This window comes from Ursus arctos, unplaced genomic scaffold (assembly GCF_023065955.2).
Source record: "Ursus arctos isolate Adak ecotype North America unplaced genomic scaffold, UrsArc2.0 scaffold_19, whole genome shotgun sequence".
NCBI classification, from domain to species: Eukaryota; Metazoa; Chordata; class Mammalia; order Carnivora; family Ursidae; genus Ursus; species Ursus arctos.
Window position 1 is genome coordinate 45,321,502 of NW_026622863.1, and position 13,012 is coordinate 45,334,513.

Here is a 13,012-nt window from a genome sequence, read left to right on the forward strand (position 1 = left end):
TTGTAAAATGAATCCTCACCATAATGTATGAGGTAAATTCTACTTTAACCTAATTTTATTTTATTTTACTTTTAAAGGAGTTTCCACATCCAATGTGGGGCTAAAACTCATGACCCTGAGATCAAGAGTTGCATGCTCTACTGACTGAACCAGCCGAGCACCCCTAGCCTCATTTTATTTATTTATTTTTAAGATTTTATTTATTTATTTATTAGAGAGGGGAGAGAGAGAATGTGAGCAGGGGAGGAGCAGAGGGAGAGGGACAAGCAAACTCTGAGCTGAGTGCAAGCCCGGTGAGGACCTGATCCTTGAGATCATGACTTGAGCCGAAATCAAGAGTCAGCCACTCAATGGACTGAGCCACCCAGGCACCCCTCTAGCCTCATTTTGAAGAAGAAAAAGAGATAAAGATATTTAAAGCTCTATTCCTTGATCTTTGATCCTTCATAACTTGTGGGTAAACAAATATATCAGGTGACTCTACAGGTTTCAGTTAAATGACATTTTGTTGTTGCTTGAAATTTTGATGTCATTACATTACAATTTGTCATTTTGTTTTGCACGATGCTCCAGAATATTCTAGCTGCATCCTGTTAATATTCAGCGGTGTATTTTGTACTGTGCCACTGGGTCTTGCAACGTGTTCTGGGCTTCCCCCTCGCCATCCCACATGTCCCCACAGAGAGGCCCAGACTCAATGACAGCACCTGTCCCTTCTAAGGCCCCCACTCACAGTCCACGTGCAGGAGGAGATCTACCTCATGGTGGGGCATGCAGGGCTATAGGTGCTGGAGGACCACCAGGCCTTGCCTTACACGGGCCCCAAGATCCATGATGTGCAGGGCTTGCCAATGTCATTCCCTGAACTTTCCATCCGTGTCTCTAGGGCATACCACTGATTTCCTCTTCCCCTACAGCAGGGCACAGATGTCATCACCCTCCTTAGCCCTGTTTGCCACAACCCCAGCCAATTCTTGATGCCCTGGGAGTTCAACTGTGAGCCCTTTCTGGATGCCAGTCAGTCCTTCAAGAAGATCCCTACCTTCATGCCCTTCTCAGCTGTTGACTACGGACAGGGTGGGAATCACAGCCTTGGAATGCCCAGATTCCCATTCTCCTACGTCCACCCCAGCCCTGATCCCACTCCCCATCCTCACTGCCTCCTCTCCAGTTATGGAAACACAAGCAGCTTCAAACAGTGTCTGCTTCCTGGGCTCAGAGACACCCCCAGCTCTGACTATCCAGTTCTGGAGTTATAGGCAGAGAGCGATGAAACCCTTTGAGGTAGAGCTTACACCGACATTGTCATCTGGTGCAACAGAAGCAGTTCTAGTTTTTCATATTTAGTCTACCACTAAAATGGGGGGAAATATTAATGTTTACATAGTAGCAGAAAAATGGAAGAATTGTAAGAGGTAACACTTAGGATATTGCCAACCGTGTGCATCCGGCACTTGCGAGAAAGACTACAGGAACGGTGAAGAAGGCACAGAAGCCAGGCCTCCCCTTCTGCGGCTCGGCTCTGTCACTGTTAGCTGTGTGGCCTTGAGCAAGTCACAACCTCTCTTCTCATCTGTCATTTCAGCTCACACCTTGTCCTATCTCCAGGACGTCCCCTGGGCGAGTCGCAGGCTCGCCTGGAGCTCCTCCTCTACCTCACCGCCATCCTGCAGAGCTTCTCGCTGCAGCCGCTGGGGGCACCCGAGGACATTGACTTGGCCCCAGTTGAATCGGGCGGCAAAAGGCCGCCTAGGCTCGTCCCAATGCGCCTGCGCAAGCGTTGAGTTTTGTTCCGTTTTGTTTTGTTTTGTTTTGTTTTTCCCCCCACCCGCCCACATGGGCTGCTCTTTCTCTTCGTTGTCACACTCTTTTGGCTGGATCATCCTTGCCATCAAACCCTCCCACTCTCCCTACCATCAGTCTTCTGCATGCTCTGTCGCTCTCGCACGCTTATCTACCAACCCGGAGGCAACAAAAGACCTCAAGGAGGAGAAGCCTTATGTTTTAGCCACTTACAGACCCTGAAACTTGCCTGTGTCTCTCCCCTTTCTCTGGAGCTTTTGTGTCGTTTCTTAGGAAAGTTATCTTGGAAATGAACACGACACAGTCGGCCTGACTTTAAGGGAGGTGGATGGTTCAATGGTTTGTGGCGAAAGAGAGTGAGGTCACCTCTGCCGGTTCTAGCTGCAAGGAGGATAAACACAGAGATGAAACTCTCACATCGGGGAAGCCACAGTGTAGACTCTGAGTCCCTGGAGGCAGGCTTGGGGGTAAGGACTGTGAAGGACTAAAGAGGAAGGGCAGAGAAAGAAGAACCAAGGTGGAAAAACCTACAAGATACTCTGGACAGAGAGAGAACAGGAGGCTAATAGAGGGATGGGCAGAGAAAGGCACGTGGAAAGCGAGAAACAGAAAGCGAAAAAAGGACACAAGAGAAAGAGAATAAGAGCTAACCTGTTACCCATAACGAATCACCTGGCCCCTAGGATTCTAAACGCTTGAAACATATACTCACTCATTTATGTCCCAAAAGAGACTCATGAACTAGATCCTGAGATATCATCTCTCCTTGGAGACTGGGGAAATGAGGCACAGAGGGACTGAATCACTTCCAGGGTCACATAGCCAGGGAGAGACAGGGCTGGAGTTAAAAACCCAATTTGTCCGGGCCCCCGTGTCCATGATCTTAATCACTGCTTCTCACATAGAAAAGGAAAACGCAAGGGGGCATCTGGGGGGCTCAGTTGGTTAAGCGGCTGCTTTGGCTCAGGTCATGATCCCAGCGTCCTGGGATCAAGTTCTGCCTCTGGCTCCCTGCTCAGCAGAGAGGCTGCTTCTCCTTCTGCCTCTGCCCCGATCATGTGCTCGCTGTCTCTCTAGCTCATTCTCTATTTCAAATAAATACATAAAATCTTAAAAAAAAAAGGAAAGGAAAAGACAAGAACGTTATTCATTCTCATTAGTCAGTGCCCTGCCATTGGTATGGTTAATACTTAAAATATCACCCTGCAACTAGTAAGTACTCGGCACTGTACTAGTTAGTAGAATTATATTGGAGAACATTTAACTTCTTTTAACTTGTTGTTTTTTCTTCTTTTGGAACTCTGGCTTGATTTATTTTGGGTAACAAATTTATTTGGGCAACAAACAAACCTGTGTGTCTCCTCAGAAACATATGGTCTTTTGTCGACAGAGCAGAGACTGGACTTGGGTCCCCTCAACCTGACCACAAAAATCCAGCATTTTTTTTAAGATTTTATTTTTTAAGTAATCTCTATGCCCAACATGGGATTTGAACTCACAACTCCCGAGATCAAGAGTCGCATGCTCCAACAACTGAGCCGGCCAGATGCCCCTACAGCTACCTCCATAAGAAAAAAAAAAGTTGAAACTCTATGCTTCTTGACTAGCATATCTTGCAGGAATGGGGAGGGAGGATGCTTACTGAAAAGGGGATGCTGACTACTAAGACCAGACCAAACCAGTCTGTACCAACAGGGGCCCCCAGTCCCGAAGTTTCACCAACATTTTCCCTCATTATAATACTAAAAATCATGCCAAGGGTGGAGAGGTGTTTTGTGTTTTTTTTGAAGATTCATTTATTTATTTATTTATTTGAGAGAGAGTGTGTGAGTGGGGGGAAAGGCAGAGGGAGAGGGAGAATCTCAAGCAGACTCCTTACTGAGTGCGGAGTCCCAGGCAGGGCTGGATCTCAAGACCCTGAGACCATGACCTAAGTTGAAACTAAGAGTCGGGCGCTTTACCTACTAAGCCACCCAGGTGCCCCCAAGGGTAGAGATTTTTTTTTAAAGATTTTATTTATTTATTTATTTATTTATTTATTTATTTATTTATTTCACAGAGTGAGAGAGCATAAGCAGGCAGACTGGCAGACAGAGGGAGAAGCAGGCTCCCCGCTGAGCAGAGAGCCCAATGGGGGACTCGATCCCAGGACGCTGAGATCATGACCTGAGCTGAAGGCAGACACTTAATCGACTGAGCCGCCCAGGTGCCCCCGAGGGTGGAGATTGAACTTGGTGATTAGACAACGTGGGAAGAAGCATAACCTTTCAGTGAACAGGTACTAATAAATCCCCATTCTACATGCTTAGATGTCATGCTTTTCCCACCTAAGTTTCTTTAAAAAAAACTCTCCCTGACCTCTCCTCGGAAAGTGAGCCTGAGGATCCTTCCCTTTGTGCTGCCTCCCTCGTGCTGGAGCATAAACCCCGATAAAGCTTTGCCTGTGCTTTTAAATTCTGAGTCCAGCCTGGTTTCTACTGTCGCTGGGTCCGAGGACCCAAGTCCAGTAACCTTTTCGTACAATGTTGCATCACAGTTGGAAAGATCTGACTGTCTGGTACTCATTAATATTCTCAGGAATTCAAAGTACACTATATCTAATCTCCAAAATCTTCCCACGCCTTCAATAAAAATTTCTAAACATCTAGAAATGATCCTTGTGATGGCTGTCCCCCCTTCATTACATGTTGCTTCACTTGCCAGCATTCTTTTCTGAGGAGTTTGAGCTGAGTAAGACCTAAGGAGGTACTTTCTCCAGACAATAATAGGATATTTATTTGCATGTGACTTTCAGTTCCAGACTAATTTTTATGCCATAATTCTTTTTTTTAAACAGATTTTATCGATTCATTTGAGATAGAGAGCAAGAGAGAGCACAAGCAGGGGGAGTAGCAGAGGAGAGGGAGAAGCAGACTCCTCACTGAGCAGGGAGCCGGAAGTGGGACTCCATCCCAGAACACTGAAATCACAACCTGAACCGAAGGTAGATGCTTAAGCGACTAAGCCACTCAGGTGCCCTTTATGCCATAATTCTTATATTTTCAACTGAATCGTTTTCATTGGTATACACACTGTCACCTAAATTCAGTATATATAAAATAAAAGTCATTACGGTCTTATCAAACTCTACTCCATGTATAACGTTGACCCGAGCAATCACAGAGGCCTTGTTATTCATCACTTTGAAGTGACTTTTAACCCTCTCTTTTAGGGTGTCAGTAAATCCTTCCATCTTTTAGTTCATACATTTTCTTTCGTGTGTGTGTGTGTGTGTGTGTGTGTGTGTGCGTGGAAAGAACGTTTAACATGATAATTACCCTCTTAACAAATTAAGTGCCCGATACAGTTGTCAAGTACAGACACAATGTCGTGCTGCAAATTTCTAGAACTTATTCAGCTTCCAAAATGGAAACTGTACCCATTGACTAGCAACCCCCCCTTCTCCCCCTTCCTCTAGACCCTAGCAATCACCGTTCTATGAGTTTCTGCTTCTATGAGTCTGGCTGTTTTAGATCCATGCTACAAGTGGATTCATACCCTGTTTGTTCTTCTCTGATTGGCTTATTTCACTTGACATAAAATCCTCAAGGTTCATCCATGTTGTCACATATGGCAGGATTTCCTTTCTTTTTATGACCGAGTGATATTCCATTGTATGTACATGTCACATTTCCTTTATCCATTCATCTGTCAATGGATATCTAGACTGTCTATCTAAAAATTATTTCTTTCTACAGTGTTTTGTAGCTTTCAGCATACAAGTCCTGTGCCTGTGTTGTTAGATTTATAGTTACCTATTTCTCTTTTGTGAGGACTATAAATGGTATTGTGCTCTTAATTTTTATTTCCTAGGGTTCATTGCTAGTGTATAGAAAAACAACACAAAAAATTGTAGTATGTTTAGTGACCTTGATAAATTCATTTATTAGGAGGTTTTTTGTCGTTGTGGTAGATTCCTTGGGAATCAGTTAGGATTTGTACCTGTAAAATGGATATAAAGACTGTTCTCTGTTGCATAGGTTTCCGAGCATTAAGTGAGGTGAACGTGTTAACTTTTAGCATGGACCTGACAGAAAATATTTACTCAATAAGTAATTTCCCTTCCTCTCATACCACTTCTGAAAGATCTATCTCTACCAAGGTGAGCAGAGCCCATTTCTTTCCTCTTCCATCCTCTTTGCCCTTCCTATTTCCCTAAGCCACCTCCTTGGGGCTAGCCCTGCCCTTCAAAACCCCGCCCCTCCCCATAGCCACGCCCCTCCCCCTCCCTCTGCTTTGTCCCCCAACCAGCTGTGCCTTCCCGCAACCCCTTGTTTAGCGGGGCTGGAAGCTCATGGTGTAATTTCGTGGGATGGTGGCTAAGCCCACGAGCTTGGGGGACACGTCGATGTCTCTGGGCAGCTGCGGGGACTTGAAGCGGAAGTTCTGCAAGATGTTGGTGAGGAAGAGAAAGAGCTCCATTCTAGCCAGGCCTTCTCCGAAACAGTACCGCTTTCCTGAAGGCACAGAATGGGAGGGCTGGAGGTGAGGCCTGCTCTCACTGCCCCCTTGCCCCACTATCTACCCCCAAATACTTTCTCCCAGGGAGAAATGGTGGCTTGGAATATGGTGGCTGGAGAGATTTTCAGAGACATCTCTAATCTTCTCTGAGCATCCTTTTCCCTTGTGCATGGGATGGGGGTAAGGTAGCTGTAGCAATGGGAAATTTAGATGCCCTTTCCCTCCAAGTACACACTTAGATATGCCTGCTGGGCTCTCATCTCCAAGCGAGGACTCTAAACAATTTAAGTGACTTGGACAAATCTCTGACTCACTAAGACTTTGATTTGCCCCATCTCTGAAACAGGTGTGATCATCCTTATCCTTTAGCTTAAGCTCAAGTAGTTATGGGGTTTGCAGCTGATGGGTCCCAAGGTAGATCATGAGAGGGACTTCCATGCTGGGGAAAGACACCAGGCTACACCTTGAAGAGGAGAGCTGGGATGAAGGAGGCCCTGTTGGTGGGAGCGGTTGCTTGGCACAGACTGGTCTCTTACCAATGGAGAAGGGCACAAAAGCATCACTCTTCTTAAACTGCCCATTCTCATCCAGGAAGTGCTGGGGGTGGAAGTCACGGGGGTTGGAGAAGAACTTGGGGTCTCTCAGCACGGAGCCCAGCATAGGGAACACTTCGGTGCCCTGGTGAGGAGGAGAGGGGGTATTTGATAAGCCAGAGTCGGGGTAGAGTATGCCGCAAGTGCATGGAGGTTAGAGGGACAATTACGGTGCCCCAGGTGATGAGATATGGGAGGTGTGGGAGTGTGGGTCCTCTCAGGGAGGAGCTTTGGGAGACAGGAAATTCATGTCTCTGAGATAGGAAGCTATGCAGACATGGGGTTTATGTCTCCTGAAAAGGGCAGTTTGAAGAACACAGGTTCTGTGTGTCTTAGGACAGAAGGTGTGGGGCATGTGCAGTTCATGTCTCCCAAGGCGGGAGGTTGAGAGGACATGGGGGTTCATGTTTCCAGAGACAGGAAGTTTTAAAGACATTGGGTTTGTGTCTTTCTAGGCGGGATTTTGGGGGACATGAGACTCGTGTCCTTGAGGGAGGAGGTCTAGAGATGAAGTTCATGTCTTTTGAGAGAGGACATTTAGGGACATGGGGTTCATAATCCCTGCAGCAAGAGCTCTGGGGGAGATATAGGGTTCAAGAATCTCTGAGTGGGAAGGTTAAAGGGTCATGGTGGTTGAGGAAGTGTTTGATTGAGGCAGTGGGACAGGGGCTGGGAAGCTTCTAAGGGGAATGGGGTGCTGGGTCACAGGGAGCAGGATGGAGGTCCCCCTAGGCAGGACAGGAAAGTACCTTGGGGAGGAGGAACTCTCGAAACCTGGTGTCTTTGGTGACTCTGCGGGCTAAGCCCATGGGGATTATGTCTCCAAATCTTTGGATCTCATGGATCACTGCCTCTGTGTAGGGCATCTTGGCCCGATCCTCAAACTTGGGCTGACGGTTCTTGCCAATTACCCGGTCAATCTCCTCATGGACCTTGGCTGTGGGAAGAAAGGGAAAGTGTTTAGGCATCCGGGGGTCTCAGGGCAGGGACGATAGTCCAAATATGCACATCCACGTGTGATGTGGGCATAGACCATTCGAAACAGACCTTGGCCATAAACATGTTGGTGCAGCGTCCTATTCACCTGGTCTCAACTCTATGTGGTCTCACATACATCTGACTCAGCACAGGAGCTATTTACCCATCAGTTCAGATATTTTCAGTATTTTAACAGCCAGTGAAACTCAGCTGGTGCTTATCAGAGAGTATCACCTAGCATCTGGATAACAGGGTATGGCTGAGGTTCCAGGGATCTAGGAAAGGTGGGGACATTGCAGTGGGCTCAGAGGAAGTGTGAGGGTCTGTGGCCCCCACCTCACTGCCCCACCCCCACAGCCTTACCCTCCACATCTGGGTGCTTCATGAGCAGCAGGAACCCGTACCGCAGGGTTGTGCTGACCGTCTCGGTGCCCGCAAAGAAGAGGTTCAGTGTGGTCAGCACCAGGTTCTTCAAGCAGAACTCCGTGTTGGGGTTGTTCTGCTCCTGCAGGGAGATAGGGCTTCAGGCCAGGCCCACTGCCCTCAGGGCTCTCAGAGGCCTTCCGGGGTCTTCCATTTGGACCCAGCTCTCTTAGGTCCAGACCAGAGGTGGGAAGAGAGACCCTACTTCTGCCAGGGCTTTGTTCAGGCAGACGGCTCTGCCCAAACGCCCTTCCTACACTCTTTCCCTGGCTGCCTACCTGTCCTTTACTCATCAGCCCTGGGTCACTTTTTACAGTAGGAATATGAGGAGAGGGGTACAGACAGCAAGTGGGCGGTGTGGAAGTGTTGTTTTATGGATCCCACACAGGTCCTGCCCATGGCAAGTGCTGGCAGATGGATCAGCCACCGTTAATGTTCTTGAGATTGTGAGGATGTTATGAGGGGCTGCCTGGCTTTGCAGCTCTCCGCACTGGCTGCTGGGATGTACCTCCTGCATGCGGATGAGGAAGGAGTCGATGAAGTCCCTTGGGGAATTGGGGTCCAGGGTGCGTTGGTTCTGTTCCACCTTCTTGGCTATGAAGTCCTCCAGACCCTGCAGCTCCTTAAACGCCTGTTGCTGTGGTCCTGGCAGGTGTTTCATCACTGAATGGAACATCTCACAGATCTGAGGATGGGGGGAGAAGAAAGGCAGGAAGGATATTTGTTAGCAGGGAGGTTCTTTTTTTTTTTTAAGATTTTATTTATTTATTTGACAGAGAGAGAGAGAGACAGCCAGCGATAGAGGGAACACAGCAGGGGAGTGGGAGAATAAGCAGGCTCCCAGCAGAGGAGTCTGCTGTGGGGCTGAATCCAGAATGCCAGGATCACGCCCTGAGCCAAAGGCAGACGCTTAACGACTGAGCCACCCAGGCGCCCCATTAGCAGGGAGGTTCTGATGGGAGCCGGACCTTTCTCGGAACAAGGAAGGCACTGGGTTAAAGGCATCTGTCCAGGTGTTTAGGATTTAATGGAGCTTGATGAGAGGAGATAGCTAAGTTTTCAGGTGAGTTAAGTGTGAGGGCCCCTGTCCCAGAATGTAGGTGAGAAGGATTGGGACACATATCCAGGTTTCAGGTATTTGGGTGTGGCTGGATTGGAGAACGCATCTAGGTGTTCAGATATTCAGGCAGGGTTTGGTTGGGAGACACAGGTGTAGGTGTTTAAGCATTCATGTGGTCTCAGAAGTTTGAGACAATTGTGTAGATATTTAGGGGATCTGAATTGGGGGCTTTTGTTCAGGTGTTCAGGTATTAAGTGGGGCTGGTGTGCAGGTGTTAAAGTGAGGGGAGACTCCTCTTCATGTGTTTCGGTTTTCACATGGGCCGATAGGGGGCACATCTGTAGGTGTTTGAGTGAGCTGGGTTGGGGGATACTTATTTCAGTGCTTGGGGAGCAGTCTGTCCAGGTATGTTTGCACATTTAGGGGATCATTATTGGAACGTGTCCTGATGTTCAGATATTTAACTGGGCTAGTAGGTGGCACTTCCTAGCTATTCTAATGGCCAGTGTGGGACACCTGTGTAGATATCAAATGATTTTGATGGGCTGGATTTTATAGCACCTGGTGTTCGGGTGTTTGGGAGGTTGGCTGATGTGGTTACTTGTCCAGGTGTTAAGATATTCAGATGGAAGGACGGAATATCTTAACAGGGAGGAACTGTTAGGTATTAAGGTAAGTCGGAATGGAAACACCAGCCTAGGTGAGAGAGCTGGTATGAGGATGTGTTTCTTGTCTGCAGGCTCTGGTCGCTTTCTTCTTTTACCCATCCTCCCTCCTCCCTCCTCCCTCCTCCCTCCTCCCTCCTCCCTCCTCCCTCCTCCCTCCTCCCTCGTCCCCCTCCCCCTCCCCCTCCCCCTCCCCCCTCCCTCTCCTCCTTCTTCTTCTCCTTCTTCTTCTTCTTCTTCTCCTTCTTCTTCTTCTTCTTCTTCTTCTTCTTCTTCTTCTTCTTCTTCTTCTTCTTCTTCTCCTTCTTCTTCTTCTTCTTCCTCTTCTTCTTCTTCTTCTTCTTCTTCTTCTTCTTCTTCTTCTTCCTCTTCTTCTTCTTCTTCTTCTTCTTCCCCTACCCCTTCTCCACCTCTTTCTGTTCCTCCTTCTCCTCCTCCACCTCCCATCTCTCCTCCTCCTCTTCCTCCTCCTCTGTCCACTTCCACCTTCCTTGCCCTTCCTCCTCCTCCTCTTCTTCCTCCTCCCCTCCTCCTCCTCCTCTTTCTCCATCCCCTTCCTCCTCCTCCACTTCTTCTCCTCCTCCTTCTTCTCATTCTCCTTCTGGTGAGGCGCTACTCTTGTGATATCCGAGTGTCTTTGGAAACTGGGTACTGGGCACCTGTCTTGGGTTCTGGTGCAACTGTTCAGTTGTCCAAGAGTGGGGGCTGGTTTTGAGGGTACCTGACTAGAGGAGAATGGGAGTTCAGGGCACCTGTCTCTGTGTGGGAAAGCAGTGGGTGGGTTGTGGTAGGGGTGTTGGAGAGCCAGACTGGGACAGGTTACCTGCCCCATAGAGGTAGCTGTGAACTGGAAGCTTCCCAGCATCATACTCAGCAGTGACAGGAACTCTTTGTCCTCATAGTCAAAGCGGTCCCCAAAGACAATGGAGCTGATGACATTGGACACTGTTCGGCTCAGGAAGAAGGTGGGATCGATGAAGGCACCTGGGGAACGGGATGGGGTTGGGGAGAGACAGGGATTTGGGGTAGCGTCAACTGGGCAGTCTTATGCCTGCCTGAGAATTAGAGGAGGGCACTGGAGTGAGGAGCCAAACTTCCAGCACAAGACCCCTGAGCCTAGAGCCCCGAAGCCTTCCCCCAGTCCAGTCCCCTTCCTGGAGGAGAAAATACGGGTCTCTGTGGGTGTACCCCTCTTCCTTGCTCATTCCCAGGCTTGCTCACCGCCTGTGCCCCGAATGGCCTCGATGAGGAAGCCTGCCTCCTCCTGGATGCGCTCCTCAATGCCGCGCTTGCCCATTCCAAAATCCCGCAGGGTGATGATGGAGAAGCGCCGGAGTTGCTTGGCGCGCTCCCCGTTGCTGAACGTCACCCCTAGTGGGGCAGGGAGGGGCGGGGACAGAGGTGTGCAGAGAGCAGGAGTAAGAGAAGGATGGGATGGGAGTGGGGGAGACAGAGAGAGATACAACTGAGGGTCAGAGAAATACTGAAAGAGGGAAGTGACTGGGTTGGAAGAAAAGAATCAGGAGAGAGGCAAGGACGCAGGGATGGAGGACCGGGGTTCCAGTAAGAAATCCCAAGAGATCCTCCCAGACCCAGAGGAAGAAGAGGCATCCATGAGAGAGAACAGGGAGATAGGCCGAGAAGCAGGGGGAATAGAGACACAGACACCCTGAGTCAAGCTGAAGAAGACCAGGGAGAGGTCACAATAACCAGGGACAGGGACAGAGGGAAGCAGGGGTAGAACTCAGCCACAGCTTTGGGCCGGCGAGTCAGGAGAAGAACAGTGGGGAAACTGAGGCCATCAAGTGTGCCTGGGCACACGCCCCCACCCAGAGCTCCTCACCATAGCCTTTGAAGAGCCAGTCGAAGGTGGCCTGAGCACCTCGCCCACTGAATTCCTCAGCCTGGTCCACCAGAGCCTCCTTCACCGCCTCGTGTCCACACAGCACCACGATGCGCCGGGGCCCCAGGTGGACCGTGAACACCGGGCCATAGCGCTCCCCGATCTGGTGGAGGTGGGAGTGCTTAGAGGCTGTGGCCCCCACTGGGAACTAGCCCTGTGCCCAGCCCTCACCTATGCATGTATTTCCCCCAGGTTCTGACACTCAAGGAGCTGGACATCCGAAGACCTGCTCTTTCTTGTCTAGGACCCTGCTGCCCAACCCGCAGATTTCCACTTTCTTAAGACTCTGCCAACCCTGCCCCATCTCCTGCCACTAAGTCCCAGCTCAATTAGGCTAGCCCCTAGCCCCACCCCATTCCACCTATCCCACGTCCTGACACCTTCATGAAGGAATCAGACATCTGCTGTGTGTTCAGCTGCAGGTAGTTCCCGATGAAGGGCAACGGGGTGGGTCCTGGAGGGAGCTTCTCCCAGAGCTTCCTCTGCCTCCAGACAGACATCAAGGCCATTACTGTCAAGCAGGTGAGCAAAGCCACCAGAAGCAGCCCTGAGGCCAGCATGGTGGCACCGGGAGAGACAGTCAGATGGTGCTGGCTCAGGTGGTTTGCCTTTATACCACCCGGGAGTGAAGGGTGGACTTTGGTTCTGTTTGTTAATTGTGCCATTTCACTTCCCAGCTATAGTGTCTCCCCACCCCCACCCCCGGATTCACAGCTGAGCTTGGGACAAGTCAGCAAGTCAGGAAGAGGGGACCTCAGGGAGAGTAACAGAGAGTGGGTCCCAAGACAGAATGTGTAGCCCCTCAGGAAGGGCCACCAGAGTCTGTAGACTTGGGTGAAGCAGTAGACAAATTCTGAACCTTAAGATTTTGGAATGTATGGATTCAGAGTCCTGAGCTTTGGATTTGAGGTCAGAGTGAGGAGTGACCCAACAATTATGGATTAGGGAGTCTTGGGAGAAAAGAATCCAAAGATCTGGGTTTAAGAGTGTTGGAATGGGACAGCATGTATGGCCATAGCTTTCGGACTTTTTGCTAAGGACAGATGTACAGTTAAAGCTCTCTGGAGGGGAGATTCCAGGGAGTGGA

At 49.4% G+C, this 13,012-nt stretch overlaps 1 protein-coding gene across 1 annotated transcript; it reads right to left on the bottom strand.

Annotated features, from left to right (window-relative positions):
* Window positions 1–5,700: 5,700 nt before the first annotated feature.
* On the bottom strand, window positions 5,701–12,540 carry LOC113243251 (cytochrome P450 2A13-like). Its single transcript, XM_048224061.2, has 9 exons — window positions 12,306–12,540; window positions 11,866–12,028; window positions 11,244–11,393; window positions 10,846–11,006; window positions 8,806–8,982; window positions 8,238–8,379; window positions 7,646–7,833; window positions 6,840–6,981; window positions 5,701–6,299 (listed from the first exon to the last, which is right to left on the bottom strand). Exons 1-9 carry the CDS (start codon window positions 12,483–12,485, stop codon window positions 6,118–6,120), a joined length of 1,485 nt encoding a protein of 494 aa, XP_048080018.1. The 5' UTR covers window positions 12,486–12,540; the 3' UTR covers window positions 5,701–6,117.
* Window positions 12,541–13,012: the final 472 nt, after the last annotated feature.